Source organism: Nycticebus coucang, chromosome 4 (genome assembly GCF_027406575.1).
Source record: "Nycticebus coucang isolate mNycCou1 chromosome 4, mNycCou1.pri, whole genome shotgun sequence".
Taxonomy (NCBI): domain Eukaryota; kingdom Metazoa; phylum Chordata; class Mammalia; order Primates; family Lorisidae; genus Nycticebus; species Nycticebus coucang.
Window position 1 is genome coordinate 26551744 of NC_069783.1, and position 23147 is coordinate 26574890.

The 23147-nt window shown below is 48.7% G+C and overlaps 1 protein-coding gene across 2 annotated transcripts in view; it reads left to right on the plus strand.

The window, feature by feature from the left end:
• The window catches only part of BABAM2 (BRISC and BRCA1 A complex member 2), a 474143-nt gene extending 455822 nt beyond the window's left edge, over positions 1-18321 (plus strand). For both annotated transcript variants that reach the window (XM_053587206.1, XM_053587205.1), the window contains exon 12: positions 17883-18321. In XM_053587206.1, the coding sequence (XP_053443181.1) occupies positions 17883-17946 (64 nt within the window). In that variant the 3' untranslated portion in view covers positions 17947-18321. The remainder of the gene's footprint in view (positions 1-17882) is intronic.
• The last annotated feature ends 4826 nt before the right edge of the window (positions 18322-23147 follow it).

Sequence of the window (23147 nt, forward strand, 5' to 3'; positions counted from 1 at the left end):
CATACTTCTACTAAAAAGTCACTTGTCTGACTTTTGTCTGAAATTTAAATTTAGATGAACATCCTGTGCTGAGGAATCAGCCAGATCGTTCTGTGTGCATTTGGGGAAGGGGTCACCCGCCTTCTAGTCTTTTCTCTCAGGTATTCTCTCTCTCTTGGGTAATGAAGGCTCCACGCTGCCTGCTTTGGGCAGTGCCTTCAAATCACTTCCTGGCTGGAGATGATAGATCATACAGTGGGCCCCACTGTGTATGTTTTGGAGGAAGTAGGGGTGAATGAGGGAAGAATGGTCTGATACCAACCTTCACGTATCCAGCCCTCCCAGCCTCTGGGTACGGACATGGTCCCATGGAAGATTTTTTTTGTCTTCCTTCAGAACATTCTCCCAGACAGTTGGCAGAATGAAGACAGCCTTTGTGATCTGATAACGTGTTTCATAGAATAAGAGAAGCCTCTGGGTAGAGTGCCCTCTTGCAGAGCTTTTTCCAGGAACGTTGCCAACAGTGGGACCTTTAATTGTCCTGTGGAGAGATGCTTGGTGTGAGTGACTTGAGACAGCCATCGAGCACGGTGGTGGTGGACTAAGCACACTGTGCTCGTGTCATCTGAGGACCACAGAATCAGAGCTGGGAGGACAATCCAGCTGCCTCACTTTAGAAATGAAATGAAGGAGGGCCCCAGAGGGACATGCTATGCCCAAGGTCACACGGCCCTTCAGAATTGGAGTCTGAACTTAAGTCTTGGTCTCTGTCTTCTACCTTGGAATCTTCAGTAATAGTTCAGGGGATCTGAGACATCTTCGTGTGCCTGTTTGGATGGCGTCTGTATCTTTTCTCTGGATTACCTGCTAAGTAGCCCTGCAGCCCTCCGCTGGCTGCGTGTCCTTCAGCACTGCCGCACCCAGCTGTATGCCCCGACTCCTCCTGTCCTCATGCAGAGTCCGCTAAGCCCCTGAGAGCAGCACCAGCGTTGTGGAGAGCTACGGGCACTTTCTGTGACCTCCCTCCCCGTTAGTGCCTCCTTGCTGCTTTCTTTGCCCTCCCCTCACCACCAAGTGTTCTGTGGTTGAGATGGAAAAATCCACCTCAGAGCAGATAGCTTTTACCGCAGTTTCAGGGGAATAACTTGTCCATGTAACATGAGGTGAAAACTAAAACAAAGCAGGGCGTAGTCGAGCAGAATAGCACCCTTGGGTTTAAGAGTGACTTTGACCTATTACTCCCAGACTAGAATAATTATCTGGCTGCCAGAGAGTTCTTAGAGGAATCATTTTATTAAATGGTGTCGCTGGCAGGGTGGTATTAACCCTAAGACCAGCTTTATCTGAACACTGACAGCAAACCTGACCGTACAGGCAGGGCAGCCCACGTGGAAGCCGAGAGCAGCCGATCATGGGATCTTCCACTCTTTTTATTTTCTTGTTCTTGCCACAACCTGTCATGAGACCAAGAAAACTTGTTTTGAAAATGCTTTGACAGCCAAAACAACCTGTTCTCAGCCCTGGACAAGAGGGTTTGTCCTCTCTGACCACTTATGTACTGTTAGACGTTTGACTAGCTGCTGACTGGAAAAAATGAATTTGCTGTTTTCTTCTCATATTGTTCACTGACAAGTGCAGTGGCTTTCTAGCTCCTGTTCCCCTTTTTCCCAGCCTTTCCTTCACCAGAGACATTTTAGAGTGTGCCCAAGTCTGAAAGATGAATGAACGTTAGCACCAAATACTTAGAAGGACGTAACCGATAGTTACATCTCTGCAAGGCCAACTTGATGCGTAGGTTGTCTTTCCCAATCCCTTTGGGTTTTAACCTTAGATTTAGTCTACAGAGAGATTTTAACCCATGATTTACACTTGGTTTTTAGTCCTCTCTGATAAAGTTAAAAGTGTTAGTTAAAATTTCTATTATCCAACAGGCCATTTGGCCTCTGGGTTGGTGGCCCTCAGGCCCACAGCAGTGACCCTGTTCCTCCCACCAAGCCACAGAATTCAGGCCATGGCCTTGGGTATACAGCCAGATGGTCCTGTGACTATAAGGGAGTCACTTGTCTCTCCTACTCTGCTTAAAGAAAGGTTGGACTAGATAAAGGCTAGGCAAACAACAGCGCAAAGGGCAAAGCCAGCTAGCCTGTTTTTATAAATAAAGTTTTATCAGAAAACAGCCACACTCATTGGTTTACATATCATCTATAGTTGAATTGTTGCAACAGAGTATCTGGCTTGCAAAGCTGAAAATATTTATTATTTGGCCTTTAGGGGAAAAATTTGCTGATCCCTGGACTAGATAATCTCTAGAGTTTTTAAAGTCAGGCTTTTGAACTTGTGACAGTTCTTTTACAGAAAGAGCTCCTGAAGTAACTAGCAAGTGGCTAAGTAGAAAGGGCCTCTTTCTCCCCTATAGAGGCTAGCATTTCAAAGCATGCTTTAAGATTGTTGAATTCCACAAAAGGCAGGTGTTTATTTTGCTATATTTTTACAGAGTGTATTTTGCTATATATCTGTATTTGTTTATTGGTCTGGTGACTCTGGCACCCGCACTGTCTACCAGTTTTGGAAAAAAAGCTACCCCAGCTGTGTAGGTCTGACTTGTATTCACTGGCATGGGTCAAAGTGGGACAGTTCATCTGTATCCACCTGGAAGAGCGTACTGATTCATCCACTTGATAAACATGGCAGGAAAGGGAGCCAGATGCTGCCCTCCAGAACCTGTCTGGCTGCCCAAAGCCCACCCCAATCCCCATCTGTCTGAGCGGTGGGATGGGGGATAGCCACACCATGGGGCAGTTCACTGGGTTGTGGGTAAGAAAAACAGAAATGGGTTCTAATGATACAGACTAGGAAGGAAGTACTCCTTCTCACTCTCTTCCCCAAAGCCAATTCAAATAAAGTTTTAATTTACAGAATTTACATCCCAGTGAGTTCCTCACATGCATGTTAGTGCACCAGATGCATAACAGGGAACCCCAAACACAAGATCAATGGTCCTCTTCGTGGGGTCACCTTGGCCTGCAAAGAACCTTTGTGTGAACTAGAGAAAGGTCCCCCTCTTTGGGGTTGGTTCAGAGTTTGACTAATAGCTTTAGATAAGGAGAAAGCCATTCCTTTCTCTTGGGCATCTATCCCTGGGCAAGCACACAGCTTAGGAAGCAGCCAGGCAAGCTTACAGCCCTCTGTGGCCCTCGGCACACCCCGTCGCTCCTGTCCTCTTCAGCAGTGCCGCAGGGCCAGGGTGGCTTCCATCTCAGGCCTGAGGATGGACACCCATGCTGGGAGCAGAGACAGTCCTCTGGCAGCAGTGCAGGCCCTACTCTGGTTCAGGTGCTTACTTTGGAGCGCCCTGGCCCTGGCTTTTCCTTGCCAACTGCTGACCTAAAACTGGCTCAACTTAAGGAATGTACATAATTTTCCACATAGTTAAATCTCAAAGGCAATACAAAGAAATGTGCTCAGAGGTCCAGAAGAGACAGGCTCATGGTGGGGACAACTGACCTCACTCTCAAGGCATTGGATTACATGCTGTGAGGTGTGTGCAGTGACGACATTACTCCAGGACACCCATCCTCAGAGCGTGTTGTCAGAGTGGTTTTGAGAAGGCTGTGATGAGCTCTCTGTGGGTGAAAGAGCCCTGTGGGCAGATCTGACTTCCACCCCACAATTCATGCTGGAAACTGTATTTGGGCCAGCCATGTGAGGAGATCTTGAAAGTTCCTGAACTACCTGCTTCATTCTGCATCACTCAGGGGTTCCCAGCCGCTCAGAGGCAAGAGGAGTGGGAAGAAAGAGGCTGCAGCCCACAGAAGCAGGGGACTTTTAACATCTGCTTCCTGTCCCTTTTTCTTGGTTCTAAAAGAGCACTGGGAGCCGAGGGAATGTACTGTTACTGCTCTGAGCCCCTAAAATGTGCAGAGCGCCATGTTAAGGAATGGTGGAGTCCTCTGGCCATAGCACTTCTCTCCCCGCCACCTGGAAAGATGCAATCAGAAAGGCAAAGGGCAGCACACACACGTCACTGCTGTCGCACTCTCTGGGGCTGCTGGGGGAGCCCCTGAAGTCGACACAGGGACAGCTGGGTACATCAGCACAGGACCCAAGGCCCAGGGCCTAAGAAGAAGAAGACTGCCTGCTGGCAAATGTCTCCAGTCCCCAAAACTTCCTTCTCCAGGTCACCAGGTGTGTCGTGCTGCCGCTCACGTAGAGCTGCAGTGTGCTACGCCAGATGTGGGCTTGGGGGCCCGCACTCAGCAGGGCCCTTCTAGTGGAACGTGGTTGCACCCTGAAAGGGCCTCTTTTTCCCCTGTAGTAGTTAGCAACACCAAGTGTGGGTTGAGATTCTTGAACTCTACAAAGGCTGGGGGCTTCTTTTGCTATATTTTTATGGTTAATTTTGTTGCTCGAGCCTGAGCCAGTGGCCTCAGAAGGCACAGAAGACCCTGCAGGGCTGGCAGCGGGCTGTTGGCAGGGTGCTGGCCTGCATTCAGCTCCCACTCTGCCTTCACCACATGCCCGACGTAGGACAAGTTACTTCCTCTCTCCAAGCCTGCTTCTTCATGTACACAGCGGGAGGAGACTCGTGGGATCTATTTCATACCTGTGAGTGTTGCTTGGGTTAAAATAAGGCTGTTTTAAAAGCATCTTAGAAACTGAAACACTGAGCATAGAGTTAGTTCATTCACCTATTCAGCACATACTGGTAACCTCTTGGTGCCAGCTACGAGTTAGACCAGTGTTTTTCCACATTTTTTATCTCATGGCACACTTGAGCCTATAGTTAAAATTCTGTGGCACGCTTAAATCATGTTGATCCAAAAGAAAAAAAGAGTTAAAAAAGTAACATACTTACTGTGCTTTGAACATCTTTCAAAAATAATTAATAATCTTTAAAAATTTTCACGGCACACCTAAGATCCTCTCAGAGTACACCAGTGTGCCACGAGGCACACCTATTGAACATCACTGAATTAGACAGTGGCCGCAGGAGGTGCAGACCCTTCTAAATAGAAGCTATTCAGTAAACGTTTGCTGAGTTGAAGTGAAACAAGAGCTCTTCAGTGTGTGTTTACATAGCTCCGTGACGGCGTTAGGGAGGGGAGGAAAGGAAACTGACATAACTTGGGTTCTGACCATGTGCCTGGCACTGTTGCCTCAGAGCCACCGCCACGGCCCCACGGGAGAGAAATAAGCAGAGACTGAAGGACTTTTCTACACATACAGCTAACAAGTGATAGATCCATGTTTGAATTCAGTTCTCTCAGACTCCAAAATCCACGTTCTTCCCTCTTAATCTGGTACAGAATGATTACTCTCTGTCACAAAATGACATTTAAAGTTTTACCTCTAACCCGTTTTTCTTTTCCCAAGCATTCCCTAGATTAATAACCCAGGCCAAATCCCACCCCAAAATGATCACCCCTGATTCGAGGCCAGAGAATAAGAATCATGTGAAATCAAAGCAGAGTAAGGCTGTATCATCACAAACCAAACCTCATGTTCGTATGGTGCAGGTTTTAGGAAAACAACAGCTTTTAATGCATGCTCCAAATTCCTTCCATGCTAAGCCACTGTGAGAAAAGTCTCACCCAAACAATGTGCTCTTAGCAAAGGGAGGGCTGGTATCTTTTTAGGCATAAAGCAAACCAGCAGGGACCCAGAAATCATAATAGGGAGTTGCTGGTTTCCCCAGAAGTTCTAGCTTTTAAAAATAAACTCAACAAAGGATTTCATTGCTCACCCCCCTCAACCCCGGTCTTGATGTCTCCCTGGCCTCTAACTCCTTGGGGATGGGATGGCCATTTAGTTCTTGTCCTTGTGTCAGTTCCCAGCTCAACATTGATGCATCCTTTTCTCTAGTTTAAAAACGAAAAAGCTAGATAGATGATGGCAGTTGACAGTTGTTACATAAACTTCAGAATAGATCCTTAGGAAGGAAGGATACTCATTCAGTCAGTCACTCAACAGAAAATCAGCATGTTTCTGTGTCAGTGAGATGAATCAATGAAATTCAGTGTTTATACCCCAGAGGTGGGGTCTAAAGAGCTGCATTGAAAACTGGCAGAGGCAGGACACCAGAGCCAGCAACACTCAGGCAACTCCTGCCTGCAGTGCTCAGAAAGGCAGGCCAGCCTCGGGGCACACAGTGAATGGTGGCGCCTTCACTGCCCCTACCACTTGGTTCACAAGGTCTCTGAACCTTGGTAAGGTGTGAGCCACCAGGATCTGCCGAGGGGTGACCACAGAAGTAGAAAACTTGAATACCAGAGACACCAACCGGCAACCTTAGTTAATGTATGAGTGCTTTGCTCCAGAGGGCAGAAAGAGGGCCCAGATTTCAGTTTAGGAGCAGGAAGAACATTACAACTCTCAGAGATGCCTTTCTATCACAAGAAGTATGCAGGCAGCGTGCTCCCGCTGAGGATCACCCCGGAAGTACCCTGACAGGAGCCTATGGTCTCCTCTTCTTGTGAGTGTCTGATCAGCACAGATGAGTGGCTCAGCAACTTGTGTTACAGAGCTTCAGAGGTGGGACAAATGGGTGTAGCCTGGGCTTGGTGGCGGCAGGCTCCTTGGAGGGCCAGAGGCTTAGGCCAGGCCCTGAATGTGGGTAGGTTTGGGGAAGGTGGGGAGGCCCCCAGCATGTTGCGTGGCCCAGGAAAGTACCCTTTACCTGCAAAGTAAAGGGGCTCCTACTATTTTGGCTCCCAGACTTGCAAAAGGGAATTAATTATTGTTTGTGATACACTTTAAGATCCCCGATGAAAGGCCTTGTATAAATGTAAATTGTTATTATTATCATTAAAGGGGCTAGACGTCTGGCCTGCTGGGTGATGCCCCCACATAGTTCTAAGTAGACGAGAAAGCAAACTTGAGGCAGAAATTCTGCTTCAGTTGTTCCAGAGCAGTAGTAGTAAGAAGGAGTTGGCCCATAATCCTGAAAGTAAAAGCCCACGGCTGCCATTCAGGGTTAACATGCCATTCTAGGAGTCAAGTGTCTATATGTGCCTGAGGCCAGGGCCCTGTTCAGATGCAGGAACCACCCTGTTACTGCACAGGAGCTATCCATGAATCTGGACATGTTTGGTTGTCTGCGGGTTTGAAGAACAGAAGGGTCATGTTCAAATAGATACTGGCTATCATTCTTAGAGTCCCAAGTCAGATCTGGAAACAAAGGGGATATAGATAGAAACCCCAGCTGCGTGCAATACCTCTGATCATGCTTATTAAGGCTCTTGAAGGGGACCCTCTAGCAAAGCACAGGTCATTTATTAAATTACCACTTCCACTTAAGAAACTGTCTCTGGCTAAAGTGGTTGGATTAATACCAAGGCAATAATAATAATGATGGATAATAGTGTATCACACCTAGTAGTAAACTCAGAAACCATCCCTTCACTTTACAAATGTGGCATCTGGGGCCCACAGAGGTGAAGTAATTTACCCAAGGTGGCATCACAAGTGAGAAGCAGGCAGTAATCTCAGCCCTCGACTCCCATCCCAAGTCCACAGTTGCATTATGTCAGGATTCTAATGCCACCCATTTTAGAAGTGCCGCAGCACTTTACAGAGGTATTACTTCTCAACTTCCCCAGGGAATTTGAAGATGCCACATGACCTTTGCGTTAAGGGAACCTTCTGAGTACCCTTTTGCTCTTCCGGGGCTCTTTGTTTAGAGAACATTGATGGTGCCTCTCGTGTCTCCTGGGTGAGTTGTGCACGCCCTTCTTACATTCCTTTTCCTCCTCCCAGGCACTCGGGGTAGCCCTAGTACTTTCAGGAACCACATGGGGAAATAAGGAAGTCAAGTTCATCCCTTTTGTCTGTTATTATCACAGTACAATTCTGCTGAAAAGCCACCCAATGCGGGTCCCTAGATGAGGGCTAATGGTACCAGTCCACAACTCTAGACACACAAACTTACCAGAGGGTGGGCCATTTGGGGTTTTGTAAGAACAAATGTAGGGGTAATGGGGGTTGGCAGTAAGTAGCTCTTGAAGTTCATCACTGGGATGTTGGCAATTCCAGGAAAGGTTTAATGAAGGAGACTAAAATACAGTTAAAACAGGGTTGGGGGGGGTGGAAGATCACCAAATGAAAACACTTTAGAAATCATCTATCTTACTTCCTCGTCTTGTAGGAGAGAAAACAAAAATGATTCAGTGTTATACAGCGGAGCTGGAGGTGGAGCCCAAGTCTCCCAAATCAATTGCCATCACTCTTTCCACTGGTAGCGTGGAGAGAATGTTCTCTTTAGATTTAAGTAGCTTTGGATTCATACATAGCGTTGTCACCTGTTAGCTGCGTGATCTTAGAAAAGTTACTTGGCACCTCTGAATCATAGGTTTCTCTTTGACAAAAATAGAAGCTCTTCACCGAGTAGTAGGCCTGTTAGGAGGAGTAAATGTAAAGTACTACAGATGAAAACAAATAGCATGATGGCCAGCATGAAGTAGGCACCTCCCTTCCTGGTACCCCGTGCCTCCCAGACCAGTTTTAGTTGTTTTTGTTTGCTTGTTTTTTTGTTTACCACAATCCACAGCAATACATTTATTTTACTCCTTAATCTGCTGTATATAATTAAAACAAAAGTGCCACAGGTGATGCCCTCCGATTTTATTTCACTTTATTTTAATGCTGGTCAGGACCCAACCCACTAGTTGAACAAGTTTGCTTTACACCGTGTGTGGATGTCATTTGTCCATGTTGTGTATGTGCCCTTCCTTTCTTTTCTTCCTCCTCCCCAATCCCCGTAAGTGGCAGCTGGGGCTACAGAACGACCTCCTGCCAGCATGTGCATGGCCCTAAGCCAGCGTGGAGTGAACCCTGCAGACCACAGAGCAGGTGGGTCTCTTGTGCCTGTGTTTCCTCCCTGGACTTTCCAGAGAACCCACCAGGCTCTCTACCTGGCACAAGGTCTGCCCTCTGCCAGCCTGCATGGAACTTCCACATCCCAACCCCAGCAGAGCCTGGAGTTCCCCTGTGAGAATTCCTTTCTCCACTGAAGGCCATTGTCTACAGATGGCCACTGCACCTCAACATCCTCTCCCGTTAAGCCAGGGGTTCTCAACCTTTGTAACAATAAAAAGACATCGGCATTAGAAAGGTGTCTTCTTTGGGAACCAGGTGTCTGGGGCATTCTTTCAGCTGGGAGGGGGATTAGGGTGAAAGAGGAGGGGCCATAGCGGTCTTGCTGCCCCTCCCCCCAGATTGTCAAGAGCTGTCTGTAAACATCCCTCCAGGAGAGGGAATACCTGGAGCTCCAGGGTGACCAAAGGCTGTGTTGAAAAGCCAGCAGGCAGGGGCCTGAGCAGCAATGTGCAACCTCTAGATGCTGAGATCTACAGGGAGAGACTGTTCAAAGCCTTAGACAGATTCTCTGGAGAAGAGATTATTGTATGTCCCCAAAGAGTTGGTTTTCTAAGTGTTCTCAGTCCTCTGGGGATCTGGCACTTTCCTGTGAACGCTGATGCCTAGCAACACTAAGTGGAAACCTTGAGGCACCATCTCAGCTGTGGTGTCTCTTGGGGCCTGGCCACCCTGCTAGGGTGTCACTTGAGGCCTGGTCATCCCTGGTTTTTCCCCTTTTGCTGACTAAGAAGTGGAGAGTAATCTGTGGTCTTCATGGTGACTCAGTGGCTTCAGTCAGACAGGCCACCTGCTTCTCCCCAGCAGGTGAGCTTCAGGAGTCATCCTTTTCCTGACCAAGACTATGGCAAGACCCCTGGACCCTCTGCGGACACCCATTGTCACATCATGACCTGTGCTGAGCTCCTGCTTGTGCAGACCTGGGCAGAGTAAGCAGAGGACTTGCCCTCCACGCACACCAGGCAGGCACAGGTGGGGAGACCAAGTGAACACAGGCCTGGGGCAACACCACATCCCTTAGCCCCCAGCCCACTAGCTGGCCCAGCCTTTCTCAGCAGCCTCATGGCCACAGTGCCATGCCTGCCTCTCATCAGGCATCTCTGCTCCCCGATGAGAAGTTATGAAGGAAACAGGATCAGCCTGAGAGGAAGGAGATTGGGGGCAGGAGAGACTGGTTCGAACTCCACCTATTAGCTCTAGGGCCTCAGGTCAGCCCTTTGGGGGCAGGTATTAATTTATTTATGCATGAAATTGATGGATGTATCAGAAGGACCATCTTAATTTTTCAGGCCCTCAGTTTTCCCTCCCTTGTAATATTTGGGCTGTATGACCTCCAAGGTTTCTCTCTGTTACAAAATTCTGTCACTGTAAAGTACATCTTTAAATGAGCCAAACGTTTACATTTGTTAGAGGAATGTTTACTGAGCTGCTGTGTGTTGGGCACTATACTCAAGGCCGCCTTGCAAAGACAGATGAATGTGGCCAGTGGGCCTTGCTCTCGGGGAGTTTACAGCACGTGGAGGAGAATAGTCGGTACTTGGGTTGGACCCCAGAAGAGGAAGCCAGGCCTGTGACGGAGGAGGCTCAGGAGCCCCCGGGACTACCGTGTCCCTGCCTATCATCCAACCAGCTGGCCTTGCCCTCTCCCAGTGCTGCTCCAGGGGATGCCAGGAGAGCAGAGATGCTTCTGCAGTTGCAGGGACTGACTGCTCTCACCACAAAGCAACTGGCCAAGTTTCAGAGGGCCTCAGAGGGAGAGAGGACTACCCCGTAATTTTGATTGCTTTAGTAAGTATTTAAAAATACCCTATAATTTAGCAGGAACCAGATTTTATCCCAATACTCTGATGTCTAGAAATGGATCTCAGTTGGTCATTGTTGAAGTCCTCCTAAAATGGCATTTGATTTAATTTAACATGTACTGAGACCGGTTCTCAGCTTTGTCACAGGTGAGGAGGCCAAGGTGTGTGAGACATAGTCTAGACACCAATCTAAACATCTCAAATGCGAGGCAGACCCTAGCTGGGTCCGAGGTTGGAGGCCCAGCATGCTGTGAAGTTGGGCAGAGACAAGATGAGTTCCAGCTGGGGGAAAGGCCTCAGCCTGAAGCTGTGAACATGTGATACGTTCTCAGTGTGACATCGAGCCCTCACATCCCAGGTCTGTTCATTTCCTTGTTTTGCAAGCTTGGACCCCTGAAAACAAACCAGTCCTGCGCAGGGTTGGCACATTCAGCAAGACTGTGTCTGTGAGCCAGTTACAACCGCTTGTTTGTTCCTAAAGCCCACACCCGAGAGCCAGACTGCCAATGCCTGAGGCACAACCACAAAGCATGCTCCCAGCGTGCCAGTCGCTTGCCCATGGAGGCACCCACAGTTAGATGATGGGACCTCTGGAGAGCTTGGGGTGGGGGGCATTGAAATAGGACCAGGTCATTTTGTGGAGATCCCATTATAGGGATGACCCTTGACATGAGGAGAGTAACCCCGAGTGAGTCAGTATTTACAGCGGCAGTTCAGGACAGTGAGGGCAAGGCAAGACCACGAGGCATGATTAGCGGGACTTGTCTTACACTATTTACAGGATGGCTTTGATTTGCAGACCACAATCGGTTTTCATATGACTGATTAAAAACATGTGCTAGTTGAAGTCACAGCTGCAGAAGAAAACTAGAAAAAGCAATGAGCCTTAGATGTTTGGAACTTGCCTCTTTTTGCAAAAATGACCTCTGACTTGATTTATGTCCTTGATCTTGACAGTTAGAGTCATGCCCTGAACCACTTCTCTCGCCCTGTCCCACCCCACCACCACATTGGCCTGACTCTAGCAAACATTGTAAGGCTCATCTTATGATTGTCAAAAAAAAAAAAAAGGATTTTTAAGTTCCATAATTGAAGTTCTGTTTTGGAAGAAGACGAGTGTTAGGCTCTTGCAAAATGAAAAGTCCCAAGTAAAGAAGACTAAAGACGGTAGGACCACAAGGTCTCAGCCACATGACTGGGCTCCAGTCGCTCCAGGGGTGGGGTGACATGGGACAGGTATTTTAACTTAAGCTTCTGTTTTCTGTTTTCTGGCCTATAAAATGGGAAGCACGATCCTCGCCACACTCCACAGTGTGGCAGGTGGCAAGTTTGCAAAGCTTAACCTCCTATAGGTGGTCCCCTCTGTTTCTCCAGAGTCCCCAACCTCTTTGGGCTATATGTTCTGTTTTTGTTTTTCATTTTTTTTAAGCAATATTGATTCATATTCTCAGATACCAATTCTATGGATTTGTATTCTTTTGAAAAGATCTGTTTAATAAATTCCAGTAGACTGAAACCCTTTTGATGAGACCTGTTGAGCAAAGATTCCTCCCAGTCTCCACCCCAAGGCCTCTGAGCATTCCCCCTATGGCTCCTTCTCTCCACTATCTTCAGCCTCCCTAGAGCCCCTTCCCTAGAACCCAGCAATTACATAATGTCCCAGGCATTGTTGCCCCTGTCATCTTGTTATGAGCTCTCTAGCTCCCCAAGCCCTAGGGCAGATGGCAGAGGGATGGCCAAGAGGAACAGTCCTCTGCTTGGAGCTCTGCAGTGTTCACTAACCCTGCCCCGTTTGTGAAAATTTTCCAAATAGTAACTACTACTGCCACCAGCTTTATGGCACTGCTGCCACCTACTAAAACCTGTGATGTGTTGGGCCCTGGACTCGTTGCCGTATACACACTTCTGTGCTACTCACAGCCTCCTTGAATATAGGCGCTAGTGTCTGAATCTCTCAGATGAAGAATCAAGACACAAAAAAGATTAAGTGTCTTCCTCAAGGTCACATAGATGTCTCAGACCTTAACTGGGTGACACTTAGAGGTCATCAAGTGTAAATCTTCCTGCTATAGGTGAGGAAACTGAGTCCCAGTTCAAGATGACAAAACGAGCCAAAGTCTGGATTAGAGCTGTGAGTCTTCTGCCTCTTGGTTCAGTGCTCTCTCCACTCCCCCCACTGCCTCCCCTTCACCATCCATGTTGTCCTGGACAGACAGGGATTTGGTTGAGAACTGGGCCAGCTAACACCCTTGTCGTGGTAGCCGGAGCCACGTGATTCTTAAACACCCCTCTGGTCAACAGCTATGACCTTATTCACGATTAAGCCTTTGACCAAAACTGCACCCAAGGAGCATTCCTCCAGGCTTGGGCAAAGACAAATGAGGCCCAGTACCACAGGTGCCCCACAAGCACATCTCAACTGAGTCTCAAAAGATGCAGAGTGTCATCATAACCTCGGTGAAGTGCTCAATCCTGAGAGTGGCCATATCTGTGCCTCCAACTGCCAGTTCAATCTGATAAGAGAGAAGGGCCTGATCCAGGACACCACAGAGCAAAGGATGAACTGAACAAGGACCCTCGGACCTCTCCTTCCACGTGGGGTTTCCCTCTTCTGTACTCACATGTGCTTCTGGCTATTTCCACAGACTCAGAGACTCCCCCCCGGGGCCCACCTTGGTACGCATGGTAAGAGTTGATATCTGTTGATCTTCTACTGTGCCAGGTACCAGGCCACCTGCTTACGTGGACCATCTCATTTAATCCTCACAAGAACCCTTTAAGGTCGGCACAGTTATTCCCACTTTATAGATGAAGAAATGAAAGCTGAAGTCACTTGCCCAAGTGATCCAGCTACAAAGAGGCATGGCCAGGCCCTGAGCCCAGCCTGGCCTGTACTACACTACCCATCCTTCACGTCCTGCTGCCTGCAGGCCTTGGGATCATCAGCCCAGCTCCAAAGCCAAGAAAAAGGGAAGAGATTTATTCCTAGCCCAAAACCCAGAAAAGTAGACCCACTGTGCACTCCAGTTCCCTGACTCCTGGTCCAAGGACAGTCTAGCCCTTCCCCTGCCATGCCTATGAGCTGAGGGTTGTCTTCTGCTCTGAATTCATAGAAAACCTACCAATCTTTAAGTTTCGTTCTCCTGATACTGGGATTGGACTGAGGTATGACTTTATGAAACCCTGAGCAAAGGGGCCAAGATGAGTGAAGAGGGTCAGAACTTCATTTTGTCCGAAGGCATGCTGAGCTCTAATTTGGTCTAAAAATAAACTCCCTTCCAGTGTGAGTGCAACGAGGAGCTTGACTGCAGGGCCCACTTGCCCAGCTAATGGGGAGGTGAGGAGACCTCACTACCGCCATAACACACATTTTTAAAGCTTACCACATACTTTGTCTTTGGGTCAAAGATTTTCTAAAAGATGACAGATATCTTGTGCCATTAGCAATCTGTATTCTGGGCAGCTTTTCATTTTCTCTGATAAAAAGTGAAATAAATGAAGATAGTGCTTTAAAAAAATCTATAAATGGGTGGGAGCCAGTTGTCATTTCCCCCCTTCCCCCCACCTCCTCCCCTAACTGACTTAATGAGGCTCCAAGTTGAGAAGCACTCACTGGAAACAGCTGCTAGCATCTTCGTGCCTTTAAATAGCCCTCTCCACGCTTCCCTTTGGCAGCATGCAGCTTGCCCTGGCAGGGAAAGCCCAGGACAGAACAGGAAACTTTAGAACTTTCTGAAAAGAAAAGAGCTTGCCTTTAAAGCATGTTCCCTCTTGCTCCTTTTTGTGCAAGGAGTTTGCAGTATTGCAACCCCTTCCCCTAGAAGTTTCCAAGGAAAAACTGAGCTAATGAGATTTGTTTCAGGACCAGTGTGACTCTGGGGCTGGGGGCTGGTGGGGTTTGGGGGTGTGGAGAGCACCCAGGACCTATTCTAGCCCCAGGTCAGTGCAGCAGCTGTACCACGTGCCCATCAGGCAGTCGGGGAGCCTGCAGTGTACAGATTAACTGCGGCCTCTCCACAGTATGCTCTAACCTGTAACTTAGGGAAGGGGGCACCACTCTGCCCTCCTCCAAAGTGGCACTGGGTGGGTCACGCTCCAAGCACACCTTGTGCAGCAGGGCCTGTGCGGTGGAGGCTGGCAGCAGCCTGTCTGTCTCTGACCCCCTGAAGCACCTCCATACTGCTGGGGAAGTAGCAGCAGCTGAAACATGTGATGAATGAATGGCCCTCACATCCGGGGGCCAGCCAACAGATGACAGTGTCCCTTCCCATACATTGTCCCACACAAGCAACGTATCAGGGTGGGCTTATTGCCCCTGCTTACCTGCTTATTGCCCTGCCTGGCCTCCCCTCAGTCTATAGCTCTTTCTACCTCATCACAGTCCCCCTTAAGGACGATTGTGGCACAGGTGTAAGGTCCTAAGAACCAGAGAAGGTGACAGTTCTGCTCGCTTAGGGCTGGGTCGATCAGGAGTGGATGCAAGGGAGTGCTTTTTCTTTCTTTCTCACTAATTATGGCATAGTTTGAAATTTCCATCCGTACCTAAATATCACACTAGTTACCTATCTGGGGTTACTTTTCTCTTAAATAGCCTGTAATAGACATGCTGTAACTGGTTCTTACAGTCGGGTTACATTCATTAAAGCCACAGAGCTTCATGCTGAGCACTAGGTATGGACAGCGTCCTGAGCTGCGGAGGTTGCTGAGAGCAGGGCGTGCTCCCACATTTCAGGGGACAGCACTGTGGCCCAGCAGGCCAGATATATGCTCATGGGACCGGTGCCCCAGAAGAAGCACAAAGAGGGGGTGTGTGCAGGAAGAGAACCTGGTGACCAGGGAAGACCTGAGGGGAGCAAGGGCATTTGACCTAAACACGAGCACATGCCAGGAGGAGCGGGAGGTCAGAGTGGATGGGGGGGAGGAGAGGCAGGCAGACACTGAACCAGGGATGGACTTAGGGGATATGTGACATCCCCAGTTGCATGTGACATGTGCAGAGGGGTGTCTTAGCTGCAGTTTTTCTGGGGAGAGTATCCTTTGCTGTTTTAGCTTCTCTCAGATATTGAGAGTCATCCAATGCCAGGCTGAGATGTTGGGGGATGTGAAGACCTTGGTCAGGGTAGGGACAGCGACTCGCACTCTATGAAAATCAGTATAGATATGACAGAAAGACAAAGGTGCCCGTGTGTCCAGGGTAGAAGCAGACTCCTGTGGCAGTTGTTGAAACATAACAAGACAGAAAGCCAGGAGGTGTCCCTGAGGTTTGGTGGACACGGAGAGGGGGCAGAGAAGCTGGAGGGGGTTAGGAAGAAGTGGAAACTGGTTGAGAGGGAAACTGAGAGTTTTGTAATAGACACACAGACTGGCCAGAGCGTTTTCAAAGACCCAGTAGTGATGAAGACATCCACTTGGAACACACTAGTTTGAATTACAGAATGACATCCAGGTCAGATTGTCCTGCAGGTGGTTGGAAATGTGACGCTAGAAGTTTGGGAGGGAAAGGAGTGCTGGACAACCAGACTGGGGAGTGCTCTGCTGCAGGCCTGAGAGTAACTGTGACCTTGCTCTGCTAGAGTGGAGTGGAGAGTAGAGAGGGAGGAGCCCAAGGAAAGTGGCACCTGGGAGTGTGGAAGGAGAGGGAAGGAGAGGAAGAGAAAGGTATGACATGGCATGTCACAGAAGTTATAGGGAAAGAGCTTCCAGAGAGAGGAGCCGACATTTAAATGCTGCAGTGAGGCAGGTAGAGGCTAGGACTGAGAAAGAGCCAGAGCCTTCAAAATGGCCAAATTGGAAAGAGGGTGACAGTTGACTTGGTGGGTATAAGGGCAGTTGGGTGTCATTAGTCACTGCCTTTGCTCTGACCAGAGATGACTCCAAAGCCTGCTTAGTTGTGTGGGGCTCGTTGCCCTATACTGCAGGGCCCCTGGTCATGTCACCCTGACCCCTGAGCCCTTTTCTGTCCCCTCTTGCTGGTAGTTCTGCACTGCTGCTTCCCACTAAACCGGCACATCTGCCTCCTGCCTTTGAGTTAGTTCTTCCACACCTAACTGGTGCTGCTGATCTACTGGGAGCCTGGAGAGTCAGGCTCTTAAGAGCCACGTTCTAAACAAAACCAGCTAGGAGGCTCCCTTAGGGTGAGATACATGGGGCCTTTGTGGAGGAGGAGAGGTCTTCTTGGTGGCCTGTCCTGGTTCTTGTCACCATTCTAGGAAGATAAGATTGCTGAATATGTAGGGTGTGTCTTTGGTTATTTGGGAGTGGGACCTGGGTAGTGAATGGGCCTAGTGACCAGGGCACACAATTGCCTTGCCCTGCTTCTCCAGCCCGATCCCCACCCTCCACCTCGCCTTTTGTTCCAACAGGGCTTTGATTCCAAGCTTACAATACACCTCTGCCTCTGCCTGTGATGCCCACGCCACCGCCCCTTCCCTGGCTGCCCAGACTGATGCCTGCAGTTCCTACATAGGTGCCCTTACCACCCAGCTGGGTGTCACTCATGCATCTGTCTCATCCTCTAAACTGATCTCGTGTGGCAGGGCCCACATCTGGGACACCTCAGAGAATGCCAGGCTCAGTGTAAGCTTAGTGAATGCACATCGCCTGATGTAAAATGTGCCCTGTTTCTACAGATTAGAAACCTGGGGGCAGGAAAGGCTAATGGTCTTCCGCAGATCCTACTCCTGGTCTTCAGCTGACCGGGGAAGGCTCTCTTCATACCCAGCCTGGCTTTCTTTCCAAGAGGCCAGACTGCATATGTGTTTGGAAATAAATGGAGACCATAGATCATTTAGAAATCCTTATTAGACCCTCTTTGTCTTTGACATCAAAGGTCCAGTGGAGTAGAAAATACAACCGTCCTGGCTTTTCAGATCACTAAAACCACGAGGTGGTTGACTTGGAAATGCTCTGTCTTGTAGCTTGGACCAGGCCCTTGTCTCTGTCCTGGGCAAGGGCAGCAGGACCTAGGTACTGAAGTCTGATAGGAGTTGGCAGCCAAGAAGGGCTGTGTAAAGGCCCTTTAAATATCCACGAGACACCAGGGTAGTGAGCTGCATGCACCACCCTTGGAAAAATCCAGAGGGCTTTTGCATTGGCAGAGAAGGAAAATGCAACCCAAGATACATGAACAATAAATAACAACTGTTCTGAGTTAGGTTGAAAGCTCTGAGTTGCACTTTTTCAAGTTGTTTGTGCTAACCACAATTTTTTTCTCCCTCTCTTTCCCACCAGGGCTTATTTCAAAACCTTTGTCCCTCAGTTCCAGGAGGCAGCTTTTGCCAATGGAAAGCTCTAGGAAACACCAGTCTTGAGAGGTGGCCAGCCAGACTGCTCTGTCCACTTGCGTGTCAGCACACACGCTGCTTCCTGGAAGCCCCTGGGAATGTCCTCCTGGCAGCGCTTCATTCACACAGCAGCTTTGCATGGCCCAGACAGCCCCGACTGCCGGAGCCCCTCCTTGAGCTGGCTGACAGCACCAAAATCCTAGAGCCCCTCACTTTTTTTCTTTCCTTTATTATATTTCCTAATTGAAATAAATAAACTCATAAATCATGATGCAGTAATTTTCCAGGGAAAGTAAGACGTCAGAAATGTACACACCCTTCTTCCAACGCCTTTGTCTCGGAGACTCCAAGTTTTAAGATTTAATACCCCTTGGCTTTGTTTTTCCCCCTGAAACTAGTAGAGAGAGAGAGAGAGAGTGTGTGTGTGTGTGTGTGTGTGTGTGTGTGTGTGTATGTGTGTTATGCCCCAATATCTTCCCATTTGGAGCCATTCATCATTAAAAAGAGGAGTTTCCTGAATGAGTCTGACCATCTGCAGGGTTTCAGCCAATTACCCAGCCTGGCCCAAGGCTGGAGCTTAGGAACAAATGGGTTCTAGCACCACCCCAGCCCCCCACCCTTACCCCTTCACCACCATCATCCACCACCCTCACCCCCACCACCACCCACCACCCTTGCCCCTTCACTACCACCACCATACCACCCACCACCCACCTCCTACCCCTTCACCACTCTTGCCCCTTCACCACCAACAACCACCATCCTTACTCCTTCACCCCTACCCTTTAGCTCCTATATGGGCACCATGTGTCCAGCACATCTGTATACAGTAGGCAGTTATTAAAGTTTGGCGAATGCGCCACTGTTCTCTTCTTCCCTCTCTCCATCCCCCAGTCCCTAGGCTGATAGGAGAGCTCTTTGGGTTTGTACAGCCCTGTGTGAATTACACCTGAAAGACAAAGGTGGGTATCATGGGTTGTCACTGGTATGCATATCTGCTAACCGGGCTCAAGCCTGGCGGCGGGGGCTTAGGGTGAGGGTGGGGTTAGGGGTTCTTGGTAGCCAGCCTGGAGCAAAGCTGGGGAAGATATACTGAGGAAGCTCTGTCTTTTCTAGATGTAAAGATTATCAGAGCCAGAAGGGGCCTCAGAAGTTACCGTGTTTCCTCCACCATCCCCTATCCTCCCTTCACTGCACAGAGGACAGAATTAGGCCCAAGAGCTAAAGAAGCTCTCAAGTTAGGAGCAAAACTGGGAATTGGAGCTAGGCCTCTTTCCACCAACACACAGCTTCCCTTAGCTGAAACACAAGTTGGCTGCAGTCAACCTGACCACTTCACAAGATTTACAGTTTGGTTTAGCATGGTCCCACTTGGAAGGCTTTCAGCTATGGGAAATAGGCCCCACAGGTAAGAGAAGCCACAGCCAACCTGTGCTGGCTCTGTCGCCAGCCAGCCTCCACATTGTGAGGGCCTCACCTCAGCCCCTCCTGCAGGGCACACACACCATGTAATTGGGTCTCTCACTTGTTCCTCAGTTCCCCCCTGTGGCTCTGGGATCCTAGTTTTACTATTGGCCCTTGTGAGGACCAGAAAGGAGCACCACTCCTGTCTATATTCTCTGGCACCCAGAGATGTTCTCAGAGGCTGGGAACAGCTCGGCCAGACCTCCCTGCTTGGTTACCAGCCAGAGGGCTGCCCAATGTGGGTTCTTTCATTGAGTGAGTACTTTGCCTCTGCCCTGAAACCTTGGGAATTCCCAGGACAGAGAACAGTCTAGTATCTGTGTCCACAGCCCAGCCCGGCCCTGCCATTAACCAGCTGTGTGACCTTGAGTAAGTCCTTTCCTGTCTGTAATACTCAGAGGAGGTGGACTAGATTATGGAGTCAGCTCATCAAAATCACCGTGGGAGCTGTTTTTAGGAACTGCTTCTTTGGCCTCTCCCCCCCACCCCCCAACTGTGGGCCTGTTGAATCTGAATTTCACTAGCTAGGGCTTAACCATCTGGATTTTGATAAAACTCTCCCAGGTGATCTCTGAGCGAATGATCATGACCCACTAAGCCAACTGACTACTCCAGAGTCTCCTCTGACCCCGCCGGTCTAGGAAGGTGCCCTGTGCTCAGGGCCCCTGGGCACCATGCTCCATCTCTCTCCAAGGGTTCATGGCTCAGTCACTTAGGATCACTGTGGCCACCTCCCCCATAGCAGGGCACAGGTTGGGCTCTGCTGCCTACAGTGCCAGGAGTTCATTGAGCCCAGGCTGGCTTCAGGGGTTCCCAGCCCCAGTCCCAGCAGAGGGTGGTTGGTATTGTGGGGTGGGGTGAGGTCACATGGACTGGACCTCAGCATTTCAAATAGCCATTCATCTGTGATGACAGCAGTGGGCAATGGGACCTGGGAATGCTGCCTCCTGCACTGCTGACCTTTGGGGTCCCCCAGTCCTCCCCTAGGCCAGATAATCCGTGAAGCAGGCACAGCCTAACTCAGAAGTACTGTCACACCTTTACAGCAGAGCTGTGACATGAGCAAGTGGTGTGATGTGCTCCTGCTCCACAGATGAGGACACAGAGAACAAGAGAGGCTGAGTGAGTTACCCCTGGTCACCAGCCAGCCAGAGCCAGAGCCAGGGCTCAACCCAGGGCCTGGCTCCTGATCCAGGGCTACTTCTCATGTAAGGCCGCAGTCTAGTAAACAGACTGAAACTTAGGTTTTCTTTCCCAGCAAAGGATGAAGTACTAAGTATAGGTTTGTGAGGATGGAGATTATATAATTTTTTAAAAGGCTTTCAGCTCCCTTGCCTCAGGGGGAGGATTTGGGTTGATTTTCTTAGGAGGAACTCAGCAACACAGCGTAACAATAACCACTTCATATTTCAAGCGCCAGGGATTCAAACACCAGAGTTTGTGCGGCTTTATCTCTTAACTCCCTGACAGCAACAGGGGCAAGTGGCACTTAAAAATGGTGGCAGGCACCTGTGTATTTTTAAATACTTCTTGCTAGTTCAGTCCATCATCAAGCATTGTCATAGCACACAGAGTGCAGCCCAGGAATAATTAGTAAATGGCTATAAAGTGCTTTGAAGATGAAAAGTGCTGTATATGAGAGCACATTATTATTACCTCGTAAATCCTGTCTCCAGCTTACTCAGCCCTTGTAATTTAAGTTCAATCTTTAGCTTAGCACTGACAAGGAAAGGACTTAAATGTGTTTACTAGTAATACTTGGATATGATTGGGCCTCTCCTGTGAGGCCCCAGGGAGGAGAGACAAGAGGACCTGATCGGTCAGTGGTCACCTGCTTCCTGAGCACCCACTTTCTACAGCCAGGTGGTGCCCTGTGAAAGCCCATTTTCTTTTGGAGACTTGAACTGGAAAAAGTGTGGGCTTAAGGACAAGAAAGACATATTTGAATCCTGGCACTGCCCACTTAGTAGCTGGTAAATATTTAACAACCAGGTACCCTGTGAATTTAAAAATACGTGGGAGGAACCCTGAATTGTATTTTTTGCCAATTTCCATGGGGTAAAAACTCTCACCATGACCAATTCCAAGACACCAAATGAGGTCACTGAACACAGAGTTGGGAGGAGCAGGGAGGCTCACCCTGGGAGCTTTTGCTGGGTGGAGCTGGCTCCACTGTGTGTCTTTACTTGATCTGAGTTTTGAGATCCTCATCTATAAAGTGGGAATAAATACCTGCCTCTCAGGATTGTGAGAATTAAATAAGAAAAGTACATAGGCACCAATAGTGCTTGGCATATGGTACCATACCATAGTGCTTTGGCATACGATACCATCTGATGAATAATGGCCATCGTTATTATATTACAGACCAGAAGAAGGATTTTCTGATGTTGACTTTGACCTTTTTCTAAAACGTCAGAATGCTCCTGTTAAAAAGTCCTACAAATGAATGTGGCCTTTGGAAGAATGACTCTGTCTGGATTGCCAGGAAGACAAAATGATTAGTCATCCTGAGTTTTAGCGAATGAGAGAGGAGAGGTATTTGTGGGAGTTCCCATCCCCACCCCCAACGCTGGTCTTGCTTCAGCTCTCAGCAGGACTCTAGGCAGGGCAGGAGAAGAAACAACCCAGTGACCTCTTTATTCGCCCTGGCCGCTGCCTTCCCACAGTCAAGGAAATCAGAGCAGCGAGTTCACGTTTGCCTTCCCCTCGGTTTCGGTTCCTGACAGCTACAGACTCTTGTTTTGGAGTCAGCTTTGCCGGTGAAACAGCCTCATTCCGTTTGCCTCTTGCCTAGGCCTATAAATAAAACTAGCCCAGAACCTGCCCCACATCATGGGGACCAGGCCGTCCCACAGTTCTTAACGTGAGTGTTAAGAACATCACATACTGGTAATAAGACATCTGGCTGATTCTATTAATAGCATCGTCATTGATTCATGGATGCTTTTAAAAATAAAAACACGAAGTCCCTTTTGTTTGTGCATCTCTGGTGCTTAAGTGCAGTGCCGACAGAGTCCACGTTAGAAGAGCAGGGTGGGAGAGGGTGCTGGGTGCGTGCATTGCCTTAGTCAATCCTCACAACAACTAAAAAGGTAAGTGTTATTGTCTGTTTTACAGATAAAAACACTGAGCCCCGAAGATTAAATAACTTACCCGGACAGGAAGCTGGCATGTTTCCTTACTCATTCACACATCCTACTTTCATTCCCTTCCCCCTCCTTTCCTGCCTTCTCTCCCTTCCTCTGTTTTGTTTCACAAACCAATGAGCCAGGTGCCTTTGTTTTTTGTTTTTTTTCCATTGTGATATCCAGCTTCCCCAGAGAAAAGGGATTTATTGAGCATCTACTGTGTACAAGGCCCGTGTAAGGTATTTGTACACTTGATTTTGCCATTTTCCTTGGAGTGGTGGGGCCTGGCGAGAGCACGTGAAGAGGGAGTCAGCACTGGTCAGCTGGGTCCGAGGCCATACATGGCCCAGGGAATTCTGTGCATCTACAGGTACCCAATCAAGGGACGCTGCAAAGATTAGGTATATCTAAATGATTATATAAATATATATAAATAACAACTTTTCAGATGGGTGAACCAGGGCCAGCCCACAGTTGGAGAAAGAAGTCTGACTTCATAGTCTCAGGTTAAAGTCCAAAACACACTTAGTTGAAATAACAGCCTAAAATCTGAGGAAAACAAGATGAAAATAGTTGTTACAATTAAGGAAAATTACCAGAGTATTACCAAAGACACC